The 27,618-nt window shown below is 33.7% G+C and overlaps 1 protein-coding gene across 5 annotated transcripts in view; it reads right to left on the minus strand.

Annotated features, from left to right (window-relative positions):
• The window catches only part of PRKACB (protein kinase cAMP-activated catalytic subunit beta), a 104,166-nt gene that overhangs the window by 53,191 nt on the left and 23,357 nt on the right, over positions 1-27,618 (minus strand). Inside the window, exon 2 of one of the 5 annotated variants that reach the window (XM_081055745.1) lies at positions 3,861-4,011. The exons of 3 other annotated variants lie outside the window; for them this stretch is intronic. In XM_081055745.1, the coding sequence (XP_080911871.1) occupies position 3,861 (1 nt within the window). In that variant the 5' untranslated portion in view covers positions 3,862-4,011. Of the gene's footprint in view, positions 1-3,860; positions 4,175-27,618 lie in introns of those variants that run through there. One more of the 5 variants, XM_081055737.1, reaches the window with a different exon arrangement.

The raw sequence follows: 27,618 nt of genomic DNA on the forward strand, positions 1-27,618 counted from the left end.
ATAAATTTATTGTTAAACTGATTAGTAATTATACACTTACAATGAGTGAGTTTTATGGTATGTAAATTATACTTCAATAAAAACCAAAAAACGTTGCCAAAAGCTTCTCTAAGAATAGATAGTTGGCTTAAAGCAGATCTTAGCTGTGAGAAGAATCACTTCCATGGACAATTTAATTATGTAAATGTAATGCTGATAGGCATTCATTAGTTTGAGGGAATGATCTAACAAAACTCTTGGAAATTTGGTAAAGGCTGTTCCTTCTCAATACCGTGTGGTATTGAGATCAGATAGAATGCTTTTCCAGACAATATCTTACTATCTTTTAAGTAAATCCTGTTTTCGTATTTTCACATATTTATGTTATTATAATAACTTCCTCCTTCTGAGTCTCAAAATTCTATTCCTTCTTCAATATGAAGGTCCCATCTTCTCTTTAGTGTTAAATCCTACTTACACTAAACTCCCACAACAAGCTATTTATAGATTTTAAAGCAACCATTCACTATGCCTTCAATATTATGTTGTTTGTATGTTTGCTCTTCCTACTTTTATTTTTGAGGGTAAGAATGAGATCTTATTTTCCCCCAAGATTTGTCTATTGACTAGTTTAGTAAATACTAAAAAAGTTTGACAAATGAGTAAAAATTGATTACTATCAAGAAGCTTATGGAATAGTTGCAGATGGAAAAAGTAGATAAAAATATAATGTGAAAGTTCTTCTAGCTTAGAAGTTACAATGATACAGATTCAGTGGACTAGGAAATAACCATGGAAATGAATTGTCTGAAAGACTGAGTTTTGGAGAGATAAAACTGACTAGATAAAGTGGTTTGTTATAACCATTTTAGTTACCCAATTCTATATGAAGAAATCAATACACAAAATTGCTTATTTGTTCAATATAGTATTTAAATCTAAGATTCACTAAAATGGATTTGTATCTGCCGAGAAATAGCCTAGGATAGGAAAAGAGTTTGATGGTATTCACCTATTCAGTTCTTAAAATGTTGTAATTAGATATTCAAATGTATAAAGTCCAAGATTTAAAAGATTCAAAATTTCATCGAATTCTGCATTATATTACTTAATACATCACTTATGAACAAAAGAATATTAAAAGCTAGCTATAATAAATTTGCTAGAAAGAGAACTCAATAAATGTTAATAATCCCATTTATTTTGAATCAGAACAAAAAGCAGAATTCTTCCATGTTTTTCTTTTGAACTTCACATACTTACCCTGTTTCGGCAAAAATAAGACCTAGCCGGACAATCAGCTCTTGTGCATCTTTTGGAGCAAAAATTAATATAAGACCCAGTCTTATTTCAATATAATATAAGACCAGGTATAATACAATATATAACATAACATAACATACCATAATATAATACCGGGTCTTATAAGAGCTGATTATAAGAGCTGATTATATATGCATCTTATAAGGTGCATAAGAGCTGATTGTCTGGCTAGGTGTTAATTTCGGGGAAACACGGTACATGTACATGGAATTAGCTGTTACACATTTATATTATCAAACATTTAGTAGTACAAGATGAAACACATTTAAGTCACCTGGAAACCACTATGTGGCCTTTATTCTGCATTCTTCCTATATTTAATGTCACTGGAGAAGAAAGAAACTTGAAGTAAAACTTGTTAAATTCATTTTTGCCTAAATTGGTAGTTAATCTCTACTCAATAGTTCATGAACATAATTTTTTAAAAAAAATACGTGTAGTTTCTCTGCTTAGTTGATTTCTTAAAATAGCACTTTTGGAGCAAGCATATTTGGAGTATGTATTATCAGAAGATATAACATTCCTTTTGCTTGTAAAACAAGTCATGCAAGTAAGCTGCTTTAAGTAGCTTTGAAGAATGTGGTTTGTATAAAACTTCATATGGTCAAAACTCCTTCCATAACTCATTCTAGAAATGAATAAAAATTTGTGTTTCCACCACAAAAATAAACCCTGGAATGTGCAATGATAGGATTCCTCTATTTCTGTTACACCAGTGTATTCTCCTCTGTCAACAGATTCCATAATAGGAAACAAGAGTTCCAAGCTTACCATACTCATTATTACATATATAAAATTATTGTGTATATTTGATATTTTTGGGATATGAAAGAAAGAAGAGTGATAGAACACTTGATTAATGAACCTCAGCTACTATTACTTATGTCATGCCTATTATTTGCAGTTACAAGGTTTGCACCTAATTTTACCTGTTACCTCACAGTGATTCTATTTATTTTGTGACATCAATATATCAGTCAGTTTTTTCCCAAAAGAAATCATGGCTCATGATATTACCGTCCACTGCTAGATTTAAAAATGTGTTTCAGAAAACATCACAGGCCTCATACATTTTGAAAATGGTGAGAGTATAGTTCAAATATAACTTTTAATTATTAAAAACCCATCATATTCATTCAAGATACATTTATTAAACATGCTCTATTTGGAGGAACAGAAATTAGTGAAATAGATATTAGTTAAGTACTGTCCTCATTCTTCATTGAACTTTTAATTAAAAGATCCTTGAAATGCATAAACAGGATTTCCAAAAGGCCTTAGCAGATGACAATTTAACAGAATGGGGCAAATAGAATGAATATCAAACTTTTGTTGCATGGTAACAATGTACTATTATTTTCATACTCATTAGTTCATTAACTTAAAGATATTTGAGATTCCTCATCTATCAACTTGCTATGAGTATATAAGAATTAATTATAAATAATAAAAACCTTTAGAGTAAAAAAAGCTATACAAGTATTTGTTCTTTACTTTCTCTCTAAAATAGTTTGAGGGTAAACTAATTCTATGGAGTAAAAAAAAAAAAAATATTCAAATACTCTTCTATAGAACTATGAAGGTATTGTATAAACCAAGGAGTAAATTTTGTAAACAACTCTTGTTTTTTGTTTTTTTTTTTAAGCTGAATTTTCTTCCTTAACTGCTATGGAATATATAAACAGAAAGAGGCAAAACCTATTGCTATTTGATGATCAAACACACCAAAAAGGGCAAGAGTACTAAGGGTAATTCTATTGTTCCTTTAATCAGTGACAAAAATACCTTGGGTGGGGATCCAAGGTGATATGTGGAATGGAGGTACTGGTATTGTTTACAGGTGAAATTTACCTTTTAAAATGCATGTCACCAAAAATGGTTACATATCACCAGTTTAGCAAAGGAGGCAGTAAGTCCAAACCTTTTAACAATCCTGAAAAGAATGTGATGCATGGATAAACTTTTCCTCTCTTTAACCATAATTATAAGTAACATAAATATAATTATAAGTGCTTTTGGTTTTTAAAATGTCATAAATAAGATTTCACATAAACTAATCATACTATGCTTTTACATTAGAAATCCTGCTTGTAAAACTGAAATAAGTTTCACACATGCATTTAAAAATAAAAGTTGGCAAACAAAATAGAAATGTAATTAATAATTCAAGAGTGTTTTTGCCACTTTCAAATTTTGAGGCTTATGCATCCAAGAAATTTTTAAAAATAAACTGATCATTGTAAAATTTAGACATTTCACTTTTATATAAGAAAAACAATTAAAAAAACAGTAACATACACTAGAATGATGAAAAAATTTGTAGAAAAGTTTCCCACTGATAATCAACTTAAATAGTTGTAGATAAAACATTAAACAATGAACTACATGATTCGGCTCAACTTATCAAGTTTTTGTGGAATTTTTTCAACTTGATCTTGCAAAAATGTCCTTGTGCAAATCTTAAAAAGACAAACAAAACATAGTTCTTTGTTTTATCCTAAAACTCCAATTAGTATTTTAGCTTCTAGATATAACGTACCATGAAAAAAAAAACTTACTTGATCTGTCCCATAACGCAGTATGTTCAGAGAAATGAAGGCTGTCATTTTCCAGAGCTGTTTTCTGATCATGTGCAGTACCTTTTGAGTGTCTATGAAATAATCGGCTAGCAAAACCTTCCAATTTCTGAAGAGCAGTTGTACCTGTATACTGGTTACAGGATAGTTCTCTATAAGCTGCCATTCATGTGCATTTATACTTTACTTAAAGTAACTGAAAATATTTCCAGGAGGAGCTCAACAACTCCTTACACAGAAGCTAAGAGCTATGCATGTGTCAAACTTCCTGTTTGCAGGGTATTCAAACCACTACTGCTGTTCTGTTTCCTGTTAATATAAAACAGCACATTACTGAGCCTTTCTTAGCCAAACTCTTCATCTCAACTAGGGTGGGGATTTTAAAGACTTGAAATTTTGGCCTAAAAGGGTCTATGTTTAACAGTGTTTTAATATTAATACACAGGTGAATGCTTTGTATATACATAATAGGCTAAAACATTTCTTTAAAAAAGGGAAATTAGTTAAATATGTATTACAACCCTATGCAAACAACTAAAGCCAAACCACTTTCCAAATATAGTATGTTAAACACGTTTTTTTCTAAGAAATCAGCTAATATACATATTTTATGAATCTTTATAAGCAGTTAACTTTCCATCAAAAACTGGCATGGAACAGGTATTACAAAACTCTTGCAAAACAAATTTATAAGACATACACTTTAAAAAAAATCTGAACTAGCATTTTAAAAAAGAACTGAATGTTGCTAACTCATTAATTTTAGTTTACTATATACATAAACTACAAAAAATTAGTATGTCAGTATTGCTTATCAAAATTATAATACATTGACAAGTGCCTATGAACAGTACATTTTAAAACATTTAAAAAAAATTTTTAAAGTACAAAATATAAGATTTAAAATTATATAAAATCAGACACAGCAAATTTCAATTGAGAGGAAAAAATTACTTCTAGTTGACTGACATCTTAATCTCTAAACTTAACACTGAGAACTACAGTTTACCTGACCCGATTCAGGGCTCTCACTTAGAAATAGCTCCTTTGATTAAAAGTAAATAAAATTTGCCATTGTCCACTTGTAGGGAAAAGTAATCTGTGACATATAACAATGATTTTGAGTAATTGCCTTTTTACACTAATTAAAACTTGAGAAATTTGTGTGGTTTTCTCTTTGGAAAGTCTAAATAAGGGAAAGAAAGAAAAGGAAGGAAGGAAGGAAAGAAGGAAGGAAGGAAGGAAGGAAGGAAGGAAGGAAGGAAGGAAGGAAGGAAGGAAGGAAGGAAGGAAGGAAGGAAGGAAGGGAGGGAGGAAGGAAAGGAGCAAAGAAGGAAGGGTCTTTTAAAATTTATCTAAAAAAATTCTTGGTCCAAGTTTTCTGCCAGCCACTTGACAAATAGAATAGTAACAAAAATGTAATCAAATGGGGACATCACACACACACACACACACACACACACACACACACACACACACACACGAAACACTGACTAATGAATTTTGCCAAATAACAGCTCAATTGTGTACACTGTTTTGTGTAATAAAATTAGTATCAATCTAAATAAATAGGCAACAATATCTATGACTAAACTTCTTAAATTTGTTACTTTCTGTGTAAATGTATATATAATAATAAATTGTTTAACAGCTGACAGTGCTTTAACACAAAACAGACACTGAACAAGTCTGCAGTCTTTAATAAACATCTACAGACCATGGACTTTGTATGGGTAGAAGTGGATAAAATTCTGGATTCTTTGACTTGCTCTCTCTTGAGAGAAACTCTATTCAACCTCAAGGCTTTCCACAAATGTCATTCCCTCTCACTGAAGTTTCCCACATATTTCCTAGAAAACTAAGCTGCTCTCTCCTGTTTCCATTGATTTTATAATTTCATGTTAAAATTTGCTATTTATAAATGTATGCTTCAAATTGTGAATTACTTGCACTCCTAAATGCAATAGATGTATTAAATACTCAACAAATATTTGTATAAGTATCCATTCATTTTTAACAAATTAAAGGTCTAAGCAGAATCATCAAACACTTGAAAATATTTTAATTGTATTTATGATCAGACTATAGTTGTTCAATATAAAAACAGTAATAGAAGCAAGGTCATTAAACTCCTTTTCTCTATATTCAGTCAGTTAGTAAATTTTATTCAGGCTTTGAGTTCCATTTTTATCAGTGCAAATGTGAATTTCTAAAACAATTTATTTCCCTGCTTTCAAACACTCCTTTCACTCATCTCTGACATATTAACTTCTTCAAAATATTATTCATGGTATTCCCTTACCAACTAATCCTAATATTTTATCGCAACCATATTCATATTTAACACAACATATTTAGCAAGACTTATATTCAATGTTGCTTGATTTTAGTGCAGATATTTCAGATTCCTAACTGGACACTAAGATTAATTTATGTTTTTAAAAAATGCATAAACCTTACAAAATTATTTTTAAAAAAAAGTAAGCCTCACTGGATGAATACCTAGAATACTCTACATTTGATATCTGAACATTTTTTTCCCAATAAAACTGTCTCTATTTGTTACAAAGTCCTTATAGAAAGTAGAATATTTATTCTTGAGAGCAATATTTCTATATTTGGTAATGTGACCAGGAAGCTGTTGCTATGTAACCATTTAGGCTATTTGATTTTTATTAAAAAGAACTCTACTGGCATCTACTGACAGAAAGAAACAACTACAGCTTTAACTAAAACTGAATTCCCTCGTAATTAAAATTAAATCTTAAGAAGTATCTCGCTTATTATTTTTCCTGATGGTTTTTTCAGACCTTTTATTTGTACTAACATGTTTAGTCATGTACCCAAAATTTGCTGTAATAGCATATCTTATAGTCTATTAATAGTTTAATTAAATAATGTATGATAGAGTGTAATCAACTTTAGTGTACAGTCCTTATTCATTCTGCATTAATTTTAGAAATTATAACAATTTTCAGAGATGAAGCTCTTTCAATTGCCATAAGATACCATAAAATACTGGTTTATCTTAATTTTAATAATAGTAATGATAACTTACATTTACCAAGCACTTTTTAACATATAAAATTATTTCCTTCCATTGGATCATCAGATCTTTACAAATGAAGTAAGCAGTATTTTATTTTATTATTTTTTATTTTGTAATTACTTTTATTAGTTTCAGTTGTACAAAACATGGTGATTAGATATTTGTATACCTCACAAATAACACCACTAGGTCTATTACCCATCTGACTCTGTAAATAGTTATTAGAATATTATTGACTATATTCCTTATGCTGTACTATATATCCCCATGACTAATTTTTTAAAATTATACTTGATATTTAGTGTTATTTTATATTAGTTTCAGGTATACAGCGTAGTGATTAAAATATTTATATAATTTATGAACTGATGCGCCCAATAAGTCTAGTACCCATCTGACATTATACATAGTTTTTACATTATTGACTACATTGTACTTTACATCCCCAAGACTCTTCTGTAACTACCAATTTGTCCTTCTTTGTCCCTTGACCTTTCTCACTTAGCTCCTCCAAACCCCTACATCTGGTAACCATGAGTTTGTTCCCTGGACCTATGGGTCTGTTTCTGTTCTGTTTGTTCATTTATTTTGTTAGATTCCACATATAAATGAGATTATATGGTATTTGTCTTCTCAGTCAGATGTATTTCCCTTAGCATAATACCCTCTAGATCCATCCATGTTGTTGCAAAAAAGATTTCATCCTTTTTTATGGCATGGTAATAGTCACTGTATATATGTACCACATCTTCTATATCCAATCGTCTATTGATGGGCATTTTGGTTGTTTCCATTTCTTGGCTATTGTAAATTGTGCTGCAAGAACATAGAGGTACATATATCTTTTCAAATAGGTGTTTGGGATTTCTTTTATTTTTTAAAGATTTTTATTAAAATATAGCTAACATACAATGTATTAGTTTTAGGTGTACACCATAATTATTCAACATTTATATACCTAAAGAAGTGATCATGATAAGTCCAGCAATCATCTGACACCGTACCATGCTATCACAATCTTATTGACTGTATTCCCCATACTGTACATTATATCCTCATGACTTGTTTTATACCTGGAGATTTGAACCCCTTATTCCCCTTTACCTTCCTCCCCTTTTTAATTTTTCAATTACAGTTGACATTCATTATTATTTTATATTAACTTCAGGTGTACAGTATAGTGGTTAGACATTTGTATAATTGAAGAAATTAACCCTGACTAATCTAGTACCCACCCAGCACTACATAGCTATTACCATATTATTGACTATATACCCTATGCTTTACTTTACATCCCAATGATTATTTTGTACTTATCAGTTTGTACTTCTTACTCTCTTTACCTTTTTTCACCCTGACCTCCAACCGTCCTCCCATCTATCACTCCTATAAATCTAGTACCCACCTGAAACAATACAGTGATTACATTATTATTAACAATATTTCTTATGAAAAAGGCTACATCCCCATGATTACTGTGTAACCAATTTGTATTTCTTAACCCCTTCATCTTTTTTCACCGTATCCAACTCCCTCCCAACTATCACCTCAACAAATTTAGTACCAATTAGACACTATACATAGTTATTACAATATTATTAACCCTATTCCTTATGCTATAACCTACATCCCCATGACTACTGTGTAACAACCAATTTGTACTTCTTAATCCCTTCCCTCTTTTCACTCATCCTCAAACCCCCTCCCATCTTGCAACCATTAAAACGTTCTCTGTATTTGAGTTTGTTTTTTTCTTTAAATTTCACATGTAAGTGAAATCTCATTGCATCTGTTTTTCTCTGACAGTCCACTCAGCACAATTCCCTTCAGGTCCATCCATGTTGCCACAGATGGCAAGAACTTTTCTTCCATGGCTGAGCATTATTCCTTGTATATATGTACTACCTCCTCTTTATCCCATCTTTCTCTCGACAGACACCCAGGCAGCCTTCACATCTTGGCCATTGTAAACAATCCTGCAATGAACATATGGATTCACAGGTCCCCTCAAAGTAGCATTTGGGTTTCTTCAGATAAATACCCTGAAATGGGATTACTGGGTCCTTCTTTGTCTCTTGTAATAGCCTTTGCTTTAAGTCTGTTTTGTCTAATATAAGTGCTACCCTAGCTTTTTTGTTTTGTTCATTTCCATTTTCATGAAATAATCATCCTCTTTACTTTTAGTCTCTGTGTCTTTCAATCTGAAGTAAATTTCTTGTTGGCAGCATATGTAAGGGTCTTGTTTTCTTATCCATTTAGCTTTACTATGTATTTTGAGTGGAGCACTTAATCCATTTACATTGAAAATAACTGTTGATAGATATGTAGCCATTGCCATTTTCTTATTCATAATTTTATCCCCTCCCCCCCCCATCTTAAAGAAGTCCCTGTAACATTCCTGGAATACTGATTTAGTGGTGATGAACTCCTTTAGCTTTTTCTTGTCTGGGAAACTTTTTATCTGTTCTTTTGAATATAAATGATGGCTTTGCTAGGTAATCTTAGTATAGATACTTGCTTTTTATCACGTTCACTATTCTGTGCCAATCTTTTACGGCCTGCAAAGTTTCTGTTGAGAAATCAGCTGAGTCTTATGGGAGCTCCCTTTTAAGTTACTAGTTGCCTTTCTCTTGCTGCTTTTAGGATTCTCTCTTTGTCTTTAACCTTTGCCATTTTAATTATTATGTAGCTTGGTGTGAGTCTGTTTGAGTTCATCTTGTTTGGGACTCTCTGTGCTTCCTGGGTTTGTATGTCAATTTCCTTCACTAGGTCAGGAAAGTTTTCAGTCATTATTTCTTCAAATAAATTCTCAATCCCTTGCTTTCTCTCTTCTTCTGGTACCACTATGTTGTGAATGTTCTTCGGCTTGATGTTGTCCCACAGGTCTTTTAAACTACGCTCATTTTTTGGATTCTTCCATCTTTTTGCTGTTCCAATTAGGTGTTTTCTGTTACCTTCTCTTCCAAATCGTTGATATGATCCTCTGCTTCACGTAGTCAGCTGGTGATTTCTTCTAATGAATTTTTATTTCAGTTATTGTATTCACTTCTGACTGGTTCTTTTATATGGTTTCTATGTCCTTTTTTATGCTTGCTATCTCTCTGTTGAAGTTCTAAGTTCCTTGAGCTTTCTTATAATCATTGGTTTGAACTCTGCATCTGGTAGGTTGCTTGTCTCCATTTCGTTTAGTTCTTTTTCCGGAGTTTTCTCCTGTTCTTTCATTTGGGATGTATTTGTTTCCTCATTTTGGCTGCCTCTCTGTTTGTTTCTATGTATTAGGTAGATCTGCTATGTCTGCCAATTTTGGCCAGGTGGCCTCATGTAGTAGGTGCCTTATGGGGCCCAGTGGCACAATTTCCCTGGTCACCTGCTCTGGGTGCTCCAGGAGTGTCCCTTTCATGGGTTGTGTGTGCCCTCCTGTTATGGATGAGTCTCGGTAGCTATTGGCATGTCAGTGGGTGGGACTGACCCACTGGCTGTGGAGTTTTGCCACATCAACAGCTTATGGGCTGCGCAGGAGGCTTACCTCACTTACCTTACCACACTGGGATTTGCCCCAGTGTGCTCTGGTGCCTGTTGAGACTGCCCTTTGGGTGTGCCGCTTGTTTGGCTAATTAGGTGGTGCTCTGCTGTGGTCTGAAGCCAACCTCCAAGTATGTTGGGTTCCGGGGCCTCTTGCAAGGGACTCCGGTGCAGGCTCAGGTCACCTACTGCCTGTGACCAGCCAGGGGCTACCTGGTAGGAGCAACAATATGATCTGCAGTTGTTTACTGCCTGTGCTAACCCTGGAGGCACGTGGGAGTGGACACACTGTGAACTGGGGATGTCTGACATCAGTACCTGGCCTGAGGTAGTCCACAAATTGCCAGGACACCCTGAGGCCTGCTGCTACCTGCTGACTCCATTAAGGTTCAGCCATTGATAAAGGCTTGCATGATATGCAAGTTGAGTGAGGCAGTCTCAGGGTGTCACTAGAGTGGGAGGAGTTGTGGTCACCAGGATAATGTAAATTCTGGTTTGGTGCCAGTGCTGAGACTCAAGCTACTCAGCAAAAGTCTCAAAGCACACCAAGGCCAATCGCGGCCTGCCTGCTACCTGTCAGACTCTGATAGTTTTTAAAGAAATAGTGCAATGTCGGTGGGGCTGGCTGCTCTTGGAGAAAGTGCTTCTGACATTGGGGGAGTTGGGTGGGGCGGGGTCCCAGTGATTCAGCAGGACAGAGCAGCCGAGCTAACCAGACCAAACAGACTCAGATTTGGCCGTAAGCATAAGGGAAGGGCTCAACATATTAAAGATGGCGGCCACCTGTCGTCTGCAGGAGAGGCGGACCCTTTACAAGAAAAATGCCAACTGTCCTCTAACCCTTGTCACAAAGCCACAAAACAGTCTGCCTCCCGTATGTCTCCAATACCCCCTGAGTTACTGTCCGTCTGCTGGAGCCCAAGGTGAGTGCCTAGGAGTAAAAGAGTTTGTGTGGGGTCCCGTTAAGAGGACTTTTGGGTTTCCCACAGCCTTCCATCCCATCTGAGTGGTCGGAATCCCCACTATTTTTCACAGCCAGATCTTGTGGGGGTTCCTCTCTTCACAGCACCAGAACTCTGGGCTGGGGAGGCTGGTGCGGGGCTGCCGTCCCTCACTCCTCTGGGGGGAATCTCTGAGGCTGAGATATCTCTTCTGGTTCTCAACTGCCACACAGAGGCTTGAGGTTAGCCCATTTTGTGTCTCCACCCCTCCTATCAGTCTCGATGTGGCTTCTTCTTCATATCTTTATTTATAAAACTTCTGTTCAGCCAGATTTCAGATGGTTCTCCATGTTGACTGGTCTATAATTTAGTTGTAATTTTAATTTGTTCATGAAAGGAAGCAGGCACAATGTTTACTCCTCTGCCATCTTGGATTTCCCTCTTAGCTATTTTAAAATGAGAAAACAAACTTATAAACATTAAGTGAATTGCCCCAAATCTCCTAGGTCTTCTAGCTCTTAGATTAGGGCTCGTTTGTACTGCACAAAAAAATATTACCATAAGAAGTCAACATTTTGTTTTTAAATGAAGTATTTTTCAAACAAGAGTGAAGATGTAGCAATGGAAAGAAAGTAGGAGGTAAGATTGGTTTCTGAATATACCATCCAGAGTATAAAAGTTTGTCTATGTCTATAAAAATAATCTTGCTGCAACTTTATCAAAATTGTGTTTATTGGAAGAAATGACATCTTAACTATATTGTCTTTCAATCTATGATCATAGTATGTCTTTTCATTTATTTGGGTCTTTGATTTCATTCTTTGGTGCTTTATAGTTTTTAGCATACAGATCCTGTATATATTTTGTTAACTTATACCTAAGTATTTATTATTTTTTTAATCGAAGCTATTGTAAATGGTACTTTAAAATGTTTATAACTATTCATTGCTAGTATATAGAAACATGACTTATCTTTATATATTAACCTTGTACACTGTAACACTGCTAAATTCACTTAGTTTTAGTAGTCTTTTTGTAGATTTTTGGGGATTTTCTACGAAGCAATCATGTCATCTTTGAATAGATGGTTTATTTCTTCCTTTATAATCTCTACCTTTTCTTTACTTTTTTTTTTGCCACACTGTACTGGGTAGGGCTTCCAGTAATATGCTGAACAAGAGTGTGAGAGTGCCATATTTACAATCTTACAAAGAAAGCATTAAGTTTTCATCACTAATTATGTTAGCTGTAGACAGTTTTTGTAGATGCCCCTATTGAGATAAGGAAATTTCCTTTTATTCATAGTTGGCTGAGCATTTTTATTTTAGAGGGATGTTAAATTGTATCTAATGCTTTTTCAGCATCTGTTGATACGACTCCTATGGCTTTAGTTCTTTCATCTGGTAATATGGGGGATTACAATTACTGATTAATTTTTAATTATTAAACTAGCCTGGAATTCCCAGGATAATTACCTGTTGGTCTTGGTGTAGTATTGTTTATATACTGCTGGATTCAGTTTACTAATATTTCACTGAGGATTTTTGTGTGTATGTTTACAAGAGATGTTGTTTGTGTTTTATTTGCATGTACTGTCTGCATGATTTTGATGTTAGGTTAAATATAGCCTCATAAAATAACTTGGGAAGTATTTTGTCTTCTGTTTTCTGGAAGAGAGTCAGAACTGGTATAATTTCCTCTTTAAATGTTTGGCAGAATTTGTCAGGAAAACTATCTAGGCCTTTGGAAGGCTACCAATACTAATCCAGTTCCTTCAACAGATATAGTACTATTAAGTTATCCAGTTCCTCTTCAATGAATATTGGTAGCTTGTGTCTTTCAAGAAATTGTCTATTTTAACTAAGTTGTCAAGTTTATGTGAATAGAGTTCTTTCTCATATCCTTTTATTACCCTTTTGATATCTGTGGGATCTGTAGTTATATCCCCCTCCTTCATTCCTGATACTGGTAATTTGTCTTCTCTTTTTTCTTGGTCATTCTGGCTAGAGGATTCTAAGTTTTACTTATTTTTTCAAAGAGCCACCTTTTGTTTTTATTAATATTTCTCTACTTTTGTTTTCTGTTTTCATTCTATTGATTTATGCTATTATCTTTTTTCCTTCCCCCTACTTTCCTTGGGTTTAGTTTGCTCTTTTTCTAGTTTCATAATGTGGAATCTTAGGTCATTATATTAAGACTTTTCTTCTTTTCTATCATATGAACACAACTCTATACATTTCCCTCTGAACAATGATTTTGTCCATCTGACAAATTTTGACATATCTGTATTTTCATTTTCATTCAGTTACAATATTTTCTAATTTCCCTTAAGACTTTATCTTTGACCATGGATTATTCAGAAGTGTGTTATTTAAATTTCCAAGTATCTGAGGATTTCCCTGGTATCTTTTTGTTATTGATTCTAGGTTAATTCCATTATGATCAAAGAACATCTTTTGTATGATTATTAATTATTTTGAACTGTTATGGTTTTTCTTATTTACATTTGAAAAGAGTGTCTTCTGTTGTCATTAACTATACTATAAATGTCCATGAGTTCAATTTAGTGATGATGATGTTCACATCTTCTATACCCTTCTGGATTTTGTTTAATTGTTTAATAGATTACTGACAGATGGTTATAGAAGTTTTCAACTGTAGATTTTTCTGTTTCTTTTCAACTATATCATTTTATGCTTTATGTATTTTGAATTTCTGTTGTTAGGTTCATATACCTTTAGGATTGTTCTCTGTCTTCTCACTGAAGTGACACTTTCAGAATTATAAATGTCTCTCTTAATCATGTCTAATTTTCCTTGTTCTGAAGTTGACTTTGTATGATATTGAGACAGCCATTACAGCTTTCACTTGATTGTGTTTGTATGATATATCTTCCCCTCCCCCCATTCTTTTGCTTTTAAACTCTCTAACAGTATATTTGAAGTTGATTTCTTGTACACAGCAGATAGCTGGGTCTTGTTTAGACCATTTATATTTAACATGATATAATTGGACTTAGGTCTATATTTTGTTATTTCTTCTCTGTTTTCCCCTACTTAAAAAAAATAGTTTTAATGAATATAATTGATATACAATAAATTGAAAATTCTGAAGTGTAAAATTTGATGTTTTGATATGTAAATACAACTGTGAAATCATTATCACAGTCAAGATAATGAACATAACCATCACCCCCCAATTTTTTCTCAGGCCTCTTCATAATCTCTCCTTTTACCATTCCAAATCCCCAGGCAATTGATACTTGGATAATATGGATAATTTGCACTTTTAAGACTTTATTAAATGGAACTCTTTTTGTTAAAATAAATGTTTTGTTTTAGAACAGTTAGATTTACAGAAAAATTGCAAAGATAGTACAAAGAATTGCCATATTCCCCAAACCCAGTTTCCGCTATTATTAACACCTTACGCTAGTATGGTAAATTTGCTCACGCAATGAACCAAAATTGATACATTATTGTTAACTAAATCCATGGTTTATTCAGATTTCCTTAGTTTTTGCCTAATATCCTTTTTCTGTTCTTGGATCCCATCCAGGATATAACATTGCATTTAGTACTCATGTTTCCTTAGGCTCTTCTTGGCTATGTTGGTTTCTCAAACTTTCCTTGTTTTGATGACTTTGACAATTTTCAGGAGTATGTTGTGGACTGTCTCTCAACTGGTATTTCTGTGGTGTTTTTTATAATTAGCTGGGGTTATACATTATTAAGAAAATTACAGAAGACTGCTTCTGCTAAACCCCCAAATTGTGATAAATTGTACTTGTATTTCAGTTCAAAATTTTAAAATTTCTTGAGACTTCTTCGACCCATGTGTTATTTATCCAATTAATTTCCAAACATTGGGGGATTTTTCCAGATTACTTTGTTATCAATTTCTAATTTAATTCCATTGTAATCTGTGAATACACTCTGCATGAGTTTTTTATTTTAACTTGGTAAGGTGGAGTTCATGGCTCAAAATGTGATTTATCTTAGTGAATGTTCCATGTAAGCTGGAGAAGAATGTACATTCTGCTGTTGTTGAATGGAATAGTTTATAAATGTTAATTAGATCAAGTTGTTTGATAGTATTGTTCAGGCCGTCTACATACTTTACTGATTTTCTGCTTGCTTGATCTGTCAATTACTGAAAAAGGGGTGTTGAAGTCTTCAACTTACATATAATAGGGCATTTGTCTATTTCTCCTTTCAGTATGTGAGCTTTTCCCTCATGTGCTTTGATACTTTGTTAAGTGCATAGTTTTAGAATTATTAAGACTTCTTGGAGAATCGACTATCAAATCATTATGTAATGTCCTTTTTATCCTTCATAATTTTCATTGTCCTTTTTATCCTTCATAATTTTCATTTTCATAATTTTCATTGTCCTTCATAAAATTCATTGAAATCTGCTTCATGTAAAATTAATATAGCTACTCTAGCTTCCTTTTGGTTAGTTGATAGTATGGTATATCTTTCTCCATTCCTTTCCTTTTTACCTGATTCTATTTAATGTTTTTACACACAATACATAGCTGTGCGTGTGTGTATGTGTATGACCATATACATAGATGGTCTTGTTTTTTTGTTTGTTTGCTTTGTTTTGTTTTTAATCCACTCTGACAATCTCTGTATTTTAGCTGGCATATTTATATAATTTACATTTAAAGTGACTGTTGACATAGATTAATATCCACAATGTTTGTAACTGTTTTCTACTTATTTTCCCTTTTCCTCTAATTTTCTGCCTCTTCTGATTTTAATTGACATTTGATATGAATCTATTTACTCTCCTCCCTTAATATATAAATTATGCACCTTTTGAAGAAATATTTTAGTGGTTGTCCTAGTGTTTTCAATATATATTTTTAATTGATCTAAGTCTATATTTAATTAGCATTATAGTGCTTCACTTCTAATGCTGGTACCTTATTTTTATTAGTTTCAGGTATACAAAACAATGTAACAGTTATACATTCAATGCTGGGACCTTATAACAGAGTATTCCCAAATCCTTTCTATCCTTGACACTGCTGACATTCATCTCACTTCCCATATTTCATTAGTACCTAGTATATATTATCTCTATTATTAAATAGTTACATTTTAGATCAGTGATGAATAAGGAAAATTGCATCTTCTTTTTTTCTTATTTAATGCTTTCCTTTCTTAATGTTCATCCATATATCTAACCTATATTTTCGTTCTCTCTGAAAAGTTTCTTTTATTATTTCTTGCAGGTCTGCTGTCAATAAATACCCTTAGTTTTTGTCTGAGAGTCTTTATTTGTCCTTCACTTTTGAAATATAATTTCACTGGATGTAGAATTATAGGTTAATGGGTTTGTTCCTTTTTTCAACATTTAAATTTTTTTACTCCACTCTCTTCCTGCTTGCATGGTGATGAGAAGTCTGCCATAAGTTTTTTCTGTTCCTCTAAAGGTTTTTTTCCATCCCCCACTCCCTCTGACTTTTTTCAAGATTTTCTTAGTTTTTTATTTTCCTCAGTTTGAATATGATGTGCCTAGGTTGTTTGTGTGTGTGTGTGTGTTTTAATTTATTTTGTTTGGTACTTTCTAACCTCCCTGGGCCTGTTTTGTTGTCTGTCATTAATTTGTCATTTAACATTCTCTATTGTTATTCAAATATTTCTTCTGCTCCTTTTGGTATTCAAATTATGCATATGTTACACATTTTGAAATTGTTCCTTAGTTCTTGGATGTTCTGGGGTTGTTTCTCCCGCCACAGTCTCTTTTCTCTTTGCATTTCAGTTTAGGCAGTTCCTATTGATCTGTCTTCAATCTCACTGATTTCTTTCCTCAGCTGTGTCCATTCTATTGATGAGCCCATCAAAAGTATATTCATTTCTATTACAGTGTTTTTTACTTCAACAATTCCTTTTGATTCTTTCTTAGAATTTCTCTCTGCTTACATTACTTATGCATTCTTGCACATTGCCTACTTTTTCCATTAGAGTCCTTAACATATTAATCATAGTTACTTTAAATTCCCTGACAATTCAAACATCTATAATATCTGAGTCTGGTTCTGATGCTTGCTTTGTCTCTTCAAACTGTTATTTCTTGTCTTTAGGCATGCCTTCTAATTTTTTTTTGAAAGTTCACCAAGTAACTTTGAGCAATAGGAATGAGGTAAATAGGCATTACTGTGGATTTGTTAGTTTGGCCAGGAGGTGGACTGTGTTTAATGTTTGCAATAGATGTCAGAAGCTTCAAGTTCCTCTGGTATCCTTGTTCTGTCTCCGGGCTTCCCTCAGTAGTCTTCCCTCAGTACTCTTCCTTAGAGAGAATCCTTGCCTTCCAGCTGTTTCAGCTGTAATCTACTGTTATTACTGGAACCTATTATATAGTTGTATGTTTGCACAGTTTTAATTTTCCTTTTTGGTGTGGGTACGAGGTAAGGTGAGGGAAGGTAAAAGCATTCTATAATTTTAAGATTAAATCTCAAGTTTTTACTTGGCTCATTTATCTGGGCTGTGACCTTCACATCTAAGTGGTAACTTTGCTAAAAAGTTCTTGGCTGGTGGTTTAAACCTTTCAATATTTTGAATATATCATTCCATTCTCTCCTGGCCTGTAGAGTTTTGCTGAGAAATCTGATAACCTGATGGGGTTTCCTTTATAGATTACTTTTTTTTTTTTTTCCTGGCTGCCTTGAGAATTCTTTATCTTAACTTCTGACAGTTAATGTAATGTGCATCGGAGAATGTCTTTTTGCACTGAGATAATTAGGTGTTCTGTTATCTTCTTCTGTATGTACTTGTATGTCCATCTCCTTCCTCAGATTTAGTGAGTTCTCATCAATTATTTCTTTGAATAGGCTCTCTGTTCCCTTCTCCTTCTGTTCTCTTTCTGGAATACCCATTATCCTTATATTGCACTTATTAATGGAGTCAGATACTTCTCATCCAGTTCATTGTTTTTTTTTAATTTAATTTTATTTTATTTTTTAATCTTACTTCTCTCTCCTCTTCCACTTGAATGTTTTCTAGTTTCCTATCTTCAAGCTCACTAATTCTCTCTTCTATATCGTCTGCTCATTTCCAATGCTTTCTAATGCATCCTTCATCTCATTTACTGTGTCCTTCAGTTCCAGAATTTCTGTTTGGTTTTTTATAGTTTCAATCTCTTCAGTAAAGTACTCCTTTTGTTCATTAATTTTATTCTTGAGCTCATTGGACTGCTTTTCTGAGTTTTCTTCTATCTCACTGAGTTTCTTTATAACTGCTTTTTTGAATTCTCTATCATTGAGATCACCACCTTCCATGACTTTGAGTTTGGTTTCTGGAGAACTATTTTGTTTCCCCTGTGTTACCTCCGTTGTTCATGCTGCTTGATGGGTTGTTTCTCTGCCGGCACATTTGCAGTAGTGAGCACTTTTCTTATTTAGGTACCATTTTGATTTTACCAGTTCAGAAGGTTGATAATTGCAGTGTTTTGTTTTCCAGTAGATGGTGCTATAGTGCAAGTTTTTGTTTTCTCTTACTCTGGGGTCATGGGGAGAGGGGGCACCACTATGGTTTGGGAGTCACTGCCTGGGTGACCAGGATGGTAGGTTCCCTTACTATGTCTGGGTTGTCTAGTGTCAAAGTACAACCGCAGTGGAGGGAGAATGTGGCAGGTGGGAGCAAAGCCGGGTTCATAAGCCAGCTATGCTGCTAGTTGGTTCCCTATGGCTGCTGGTGCAGCTGTGCCATGGCTGGGATGCCATAGATGTGTCTCCTGTAATCTGGCTTTCTTCTGGTGATGTGACCACTATGTCAATCAGGGGAGGGAGCCAGATTCTTGGGTGCTGATGCTGTTGCTTCCCCTTCCCCTCCACTGGGCTGTGGTATGGGACTCCTCCACCACTAGCACATTCACTAGGGTTGCTGGCTTATCTGTCGCAACTAGAGAACCAGGGCAGTGTGAACCATCCCTGTCCTTCCCTCCTCCTGCTCCCCTATAAATTCCAACACTCCCACTTTCCAGATGCACTGTTATGTGGATCCCTCTGGCATCCTGGTATTTTGAGCAGATGAACCTTTGTTGGGTTATAGATGACCAACTAGTTTGCAGATTTAATGGGAGACACAGAAGGGTTGTTTCCTTTTGCCTAAGGCTGACATCACTCCAATATTCTTTTTCTTAAAAACAGTTCTGGATAGATGATTTGATGAGAATATTGTAGATGGGAAGAACTGTGGAAACTGGGATTCAAACTAGTTACTTCTGTGACTTAACTAGCTCCTTGCACACTGAGTATTTTAAACAACTTAGGATTTATTATGTTTACTAATAGATGAGTTTATGGCACTTTTTAAGTAATCAGTTACCTCTATAATTCTTGGTTTCCACTTCTGCAAAACAAGGTCATTAATACCTCTCCTGACTATATTACTGATTTTAGGTGTGACTCAAATAAGATGACATATGTGAAATTGCTTTATAAATTGTAAATATTATAGAAATGCAGACTGTATTACATTAATAAATCTGATTACTATATGGCTATCATGTATTTAAATCAGATTAAAGAAAATCAAAATATACTTCAGTATCCTTTTTTTTTAAATTCTTAACAGTGGAAGCATCCACACATCTAAATTGTTCAAATAAGATTTTTAAAAGCTGCTCTGTTGTAATATTTGAGTGTGTCTATGAGAAAGTGATGGGTATGCCATAATAGTCAATTTGCACACAAATTGCATAGGCAATTTGAACATAATGCTATAGATCTGAATGGACAGTTCTAGTGATATCTAGGCAAATTTCTCCTAAAATATGAAAGGTGTCAGTTTTCTGTGTTCAATACTGTATAATACACCTTGTATGCCAAAACACTTTTTTAAAACTGTGCTTTTTAGCAGGAAGGTACCTATATTATAGAATAATTTTAATGAAAAAACAGTTTAGATTCTGAACAGTCTTGGTAAAGTATTTTTTGCATAATGCAAAACTTTGCAAATCAGTTGTCTAATGGGAATAAAAAATTCCCATTCAACATATATTTATCTTTACTATATAATTTTATGATATAAGAATAGAATATATTTTATTCAAAACCTAAAATGTATTCACTGGAAGTACTTTTAAAACAAACTGGTAAATCTCCAGAGAGGAAAATAGTCAATACAGACGATTAAATGTGTTATTAAAATAACTTTTCAAAAGTCAGACTCCAACAGGGAACAAAAACTAAAGTGGTCTGTATAGTTATCAAACATAAGAAAAACAAAAAGAAATAAAACCACAATATTCTCATTTATATTATAGTCAGACACAGTAAACTAGTTCAGTAATATACGGGGAATAAACATTCATGGGAAATGATTGATTGTTTTGAACTCATGCAACTTACCTAATTAAATGCAACTATTAGTAGTACTAGCATGTAACGTAACTTTACTCTTCTGGAAAGGTAGTTTTTGTTTGTTTTTTAATAATGATACAGCTGAATATACGTCCTGCAGATTTTCGTAGGACAGCATTTTTGTTTTCAGTGTTTATTCTTCCTCCCAGCAAATAAAAGCTTTAGAATACTTAGTTGTATTTCTTAAGGTATTCTTAGGTATTTTTAAGGAATAGGAGAAAATTAGCATGCCCACTCTGGATATGTTTAAACCACTGATGCATCCGTTTTTCAATTTTTGATAGATCACTATTTTCTAATTGTTAAACATAGCCATTTATTCTACTCTTTGGTTTTTCTCCTTTACATATCTTCATCTCATGTACATATATACACATTCTATATTATATTTCAGGTAACATATACAGTGGAATTTATTCTATTCCTTTATATTCCCTCAAATAGAACATACTGGTCATGTCTTGCACCAGTGAGATTTTACCAGTGAATATTTTATTCCTTAGAAGAATAGCATGAAATGAATTAGCTTTATTATCTTTTCAGAAAATGTTTTTGGTGTTAGTGTAATGTGCTCATTTAGAGGCTTGAATTAAGTAAATTCCAAAGAACTTACCATATTCCAATGTGCATTTTTACCTAATTAACAAAGAAATAGAGAACATACAACCACCCACAAATATGTACTAAGAATCTGTAATGTTCAAGCATTGACTTACACAGAATATAAAATAATTACGTAAACATAATTACCCAAGAAATTTATAAGTATAAATTTAAAAATTTATAAGTTAAGTAAAATCTAGTAATATTTACCGTATGTAATAACTCAAGATTTATATGACAAAATTAAATACATAACTGTAGAATAGAGGCAATTTTTTCTATATACGTTTGTGGCTTGAGATAACAAAATAACCTGATACACTAACCCAAACACGTTAGTGAATACTTGTCACTATACCAAAAAATTCCAAATACTTGATCTATATGGATGACATCACAGGAGGTATAAAATCAAAATTTGACTATTTTAGAATGTCAACATCTTTGACTATTAGTATTTCTTTCTCAGGGGGCTTTAAAGGACTAAAGGGACTTTAAAGTACCAAAAGACAATAGAGAGAAGAAAGGGGAGTTCAGTGTATACTAGATATTGAGGAAAATGAAATTAAATATGTAAAAATTGAGAAGGGTTTTGGAGGATAGGTACAATTTAGACCAGAAGATGTAACAAGGGCAATTCAAGAAGATAAAACTGTATGAATGGAGGCTTGTAGGTAAAAATAAATATGACGTGCTCTATTCTCCCCATTCACTCTTCCTTCTCAGATTAAGAAATATGAAGAAGGAAATAAGAGAAGATATGATAGAAAGTAACTTGCAGGGAGAGGGCTACTTTACATAGGGTGGTCTACAGATATCTGAGAAATGTGACTTTTCTTTGAGTTGCCAAGACCTGAAACATAAAAAGGAACAAGTCACGGACTAATGGAAGAAGAATATACAAGGCAGAAGGAATAATGAATTAAAGACTCTGAGAGAGGAATGAGGCAGAAACAATATGACTGCTGGGCAGAGAATGGATTGGGAAATGGTCTGTGTAGTTTGAGGGTAAGAGTCGAAGCAGGGAAAACAGTTGAGATCACTGCACCAGTCCAGGCAAGAGATGGTGGCCACTTGAATTGAGATTGTGGTGGGAGAGAGAAAAATGGATAAATTTCATATATATTTTGGAGAAACAGGAAGATTTGCTGATATATTTAACCTGGAGAATGAACAAAAGGAAGTTATCAAAAATAATACGTATGTTTTTGGCTTGAACATCTGGGTAAATAATGATGTCAATTGAGGGAAGGGGGAAGAAAGAAGAGGTTGGAAGCATGTTGTCATAAAGGCCTATTTATCAGACGTCAAAAGGGAGATTTCTAAAAGAGAGTTGGATATGAGTCTGGAGTACATCATTACATTCTAAATTTTACTTTAATCATATGCGTATCTGCTATTAACTGTTTTATATTTCTTGTCCAAGAGAAGAAAGAATGGCTTAAATTTATTTTGACTATTAAATTAATCCTCCTCTCCACGGTGACTAAGTCTGATATGAATACCACAGGTCACAGTCTGTGACTTCCTTTTCTTTCCAAACTCCCAATGTCTTAGTTCGACTCTCATCGTATTTGTCATATTAGTAAAACAGAATCGTATTTCTAAAACACAATCGTATGCCATTCCAAAGAATGACTTCCAAGTGTCTTCCCATGGCCTACAAAATCCAACACTCCACAGTCATCATGGGCCTTTGCCAACCTTAGACAAGCCTCCATTTAGTACCATTTCACCAATTTATAACTCAATACAAACTTAACTGCCATTTTTTTAGTACAACGTGCTCTTTATTAATTCTATGCCTTTGTACATACACTTCCCGCTTTGGTTCAAAACCATACTTGAAAATTAGACAATGCATTCGTGATCGGCAGAATGTCCCCTACCCCCATTTGTTCCATCTATTCCCTAGAACCTGTAAATATGTTATAATACACAGCTAAAAGGATTTTACAGATATAATTAAGGTTACTAATTAATGACCTTAAAATAAATTCCTGTGGATTATGTAGGTGCACCCAATCTAATCACATTAGCTCTTAAAAACAGGGAACTTTCTCCAGGTTGAAGCAGAAGAGAGCCAGGGCATGAAGTTCTGTTTCCAAGCATGAAAAAGATTCAGCACCCATTGCTGGTTCTGAGATACTAGAGCCCCCATGCAAGGACCAGTGAGAGGCCTCCAGGAGCTTAGGGCAGCCCCCAGATGACAGCCAGTAAGGAAACAGAGACCTCAGTCCTATAACCACAACAAAATGGATTCTGCCATAAATATGAATGACGTTAGAAGTAGATTCTTCCTCAGAAACTACAGGTAAGAGCCGGTCAGAATTCCGACCTACAGAATATGTGACAATAAAGGGATGTTGTTTTAAACCACTAAATTTATGGTAGTTTATTATGGAAGTAATAGAAAAATAATACAAGTCTTAAACATAAGATGACAGGGGTGGGGAAAATGGAACTATTTTCAGAGTACTAAAGTATATGAAATACGAAAATATGAAATTTCTAATCATGGTTGGCCAAGGCAGTCTCTCTCTGTAGCTCTTATAGCCCTTTATGTAAATAACAACTTTCTCATTGAATTATTTATTGACTCACTAGCCAAGATTATGTCCAGGCAGCACAATGTTGAAATCTCCATGGAGGGACTTTCTAAATATCTGAAACAGATGCGAGGAAGATGGAACATATCCCTTCCACTCCCACGGCCAATACACAAATGGAGTCACTCCTTTCACTCACATAAGAATCCTCACCAGTGTAGATAAGGGCAAGCTCCAGGGCTCAGGTATCTGACTGCCAGAATGGTAGGTCTAGTTCCACAGAATAGGGAGGTGAACACAGGGGGCTATAGGCTCAGATAGCAACATTGCAAGTGACCACAGAGAAAAGTACAGTTGACCATTATCCAAAATTATCATGATGGAAGCCTGGTCTTCCCCATTAAAATAAAAATGCTTGAAAACCTCATTCTTCAGATGATGTCTGACAAAGCATTCTGGGTATGAAAGGCAATACCCAGAAAGGTTGATATGAAAGGTTGTTTCCTCAAAACAACCTACCTTGAAGATGAGTGTTATTATCTCATTTTTCCAGAGGCCAGAGGCACAGAGAGGTACTAACATGAAATATGAGAACGTGCAAGTGAACCAGTAGTAAAGAAAACAAGCAAAAATGTTCCATTCACGGTGAAAAATAATATAAATGGAGTCACTGCAAAATAGAGTTGCCTTGCATATCTTACTCCTCAAACCTTTGGAATGTTTGAACTGGGCAAAACACAACCTTTGGACTGGGTCAAAGCAACACTATTTCAAATAACTGTTTGCAAAGCTAACAGGAAAGCAGACATTTTGACTACCAGACTAAAAAAGACTTTCTTTAGAATTAGCAGCACCATATATAGCTGAAGAATAACTTAGCTTATCCTTCCTTGACTTATTAATACCAACAGAAATTCCTTCCTTCTACTCATATAATTATTCCCCTTCCCTTTCTCATAAAAACTCCTTGCCCTCACTTCCTAATCAGAACACTATTGGGGTTTCTGCCTGAATCAATGCTTCCCAAATAACTATTCTTTAGATCTCAAACATTTGTTGCCTCTCTCTTTGGCCTTTTGCTTTTAGGTTAACAAATGTAATAGGACTTTTTCCTGGCAAATTCTTGCTCGTTCCTCAAATGTCTAGTTCAATGTTATTTCCTCTGTTCTAGCTCCAAAAATATATTAACACCTACATTACTGTACTGACCACATTGTGCAATAATTACATGTTTATACTGCTAACTGTTCTTGGGAGCTTCTCCCATAATTTTCTACCTCTAGAATATAACACAAAGGTGATTACAGAGTAAGCATTCAGTAAATGTTTTTGAATAGATTATTATTTTTTTAGTGATACCATAGCTCTTTTATGAGATAATTTTAGGTTTCTCAAGTCAAAGATGAGCCACAGACAGAAATAGAGGACCTATATTAAGCCTCAGTATATCCCATATATTTCTAATTTAAGAGGCTATGCATTTCCACTGTCTTCAATTTCTCTATTTTAATATTGGATATAAACTGTAAAAAAAATAAAACTTGTGTAGAATATTTTATAATCTATTGACTTATAAAATGTAATATGTAATATAGTATAAATGTTGTAAGATTGATGATAATGTTAAATTATATGGTAGGCATTATTTTACATGAAGTAACACATTTTCCCTCAAAACAACCTACCTTGAAGATGAGTGTTATTATCTCATTTTTCCAGAGGCCAGAGGCACAGAGAGTTAAATATGTTGTAAAAGGTCACAAAATTGTTAATATTCTATATTCTATTTCAATTCCTTCTGCCTACCTCCCCAAGAAGTGTAACATACTTGTTTGAAATGAATTACATTTTCAAGTTTTAAGCTTTTACCAAAATCTTTTTCCAATAAATGAAAATACACTGAAGAGTCACAAAACCAAGGACATATAAGGTACTAAGATTTCACTAACATACACATGGTTTCTCCTTTTATTTTAGAGCTCTAAAAAGTGATTGTTGAACCCAACATTAGTTTCTCTGTAAGAACTTAGCGCTGATTTCAGTAACTTTCATTTCTATATCACTCTCCAAATAATGTACATATCGTGGCTGTAATAGCTAAAAAACATGATATAGTTTTAATATCAAGTAATATCTGAAAAAACTGTAGTATTGTGGAAAAGCCAAGCGTAGTTATAACTACGTAACTGTTGGACGAAACAGCCCCACACATTATCAATGTGGTATCCTATTCAATAAACTCTAACACATTTTAGAACTAAGAAATAAACATGAGCCCAAAGTACTAACAATACATGACAGATTAAACTGACCCCATTTGAAATCTCCCAGGCCTCAAAATAAATGATCTGGTGTCAGCCACGACAAGGACAGTTAGATACTTAGTTCATACCAGCGTAAGATATGGAGTGAGCCAGAAGGTGGCAGAATGGGTCCATTTAGGCTTCACATACAAATCCAGAAATATCTTTTATTATCATTACCTTAGGTTTCAGCAGTACACAAAAACTCCCACAATTTTACATCCATACACAAATAAGAATTTTATGCACTAGAGACATGCAAGAGCATTATTTCATATATACAAATGAAATTATAAATGGCTATTAGTCATTTTTAAGTTTTGTTGAGATATAATTTACATACCATAAATTAATCAGTTTTAAGTGTACAATTCAATGTAATTTTTAAAGTAAATTTACAGAATTATGGGATTACCACCACTACTTAATTTTAGGACATTTCCCATCACCCCAAAAGGAACCTCATGCCCATGTGCAGTCTCTCTCGATTCCCACCACTAGCCCTGGCAAATACTGCTCTACTTTCCATCTCTACAGATATTCTTTTTCATATAAGTGAAATGCAACATGTGGTCTTTTGTGTCTCACTTCTTCCATTTAGCATAAAGTTTTTGAGATTCATCCATGTTGTAGTGTGTATCAATACTTTGCTATTTTTTATTGTTGAAAAGTATTCCGTTGTATGGATATGCACATTATGTTTAACCAGTTGAGTTGTTTCCATTTTATGGCTATTGTGAATAATGCTGCTCTGAACATACCATGTACAAGTTGTTGTATGGACATATATTTTTATTTCTCTTGGATAAATTTCTAGGACTAGAACTGCTGAATACAGTAATTTAATGCTTCACAATTTGAGAAATTACCAAAATGTTTCCAAAGTGGCTGCACCATTTTACATTTCCACCAGCAATGTATGAGTTCAAATTTCTTCACATCCTCGCCAACACCTGTGTTTTCTTTTTTCAATACGTAATTGTTTTTGTACATGTTAAATGTTTCTATTCAGAAGATACCTAAAATTTCTTGGGAAGTCTTGGGTCACAGTTTATATCCATTTTCAGTTTTAATATATACAACCAAATCATCTCAGGAGTGGCTATCCCAATTTACACTCAATATGCTTGCCATACATGATATTGTGTGACGTGTTCATCTTTGCTAACCTGGTGAATATAAAAAGACATTTCATATTAAATCACAGTTCATTGATTAATAAAATAAAATATATTTTCATATGTCAATTGATCATCTGAATTTCATCTTTAGTTATTTATCTATTCATATTTTTTTACTATATTTTTCTTTCTTTCTCATTTATCTCTTTGTTCACCTATAAAATATTTTTTTATTCTGGATATTAATCCCATCAATTTATGCTTCCTGTCAATCTC

Source organism: Rhinolophus hipposideros, assembly GCF_964194185.1.
Source record: "Rhinolophus hipposideros genome assembly, chromosome: 8".
Taxonomy (NCBI): Eukaryota; Metazoa; Chordata; class Mammalia; order Chiroptera; family Rhinolophidae; genus Rhinolophus; species Rhinolophus hipposideros.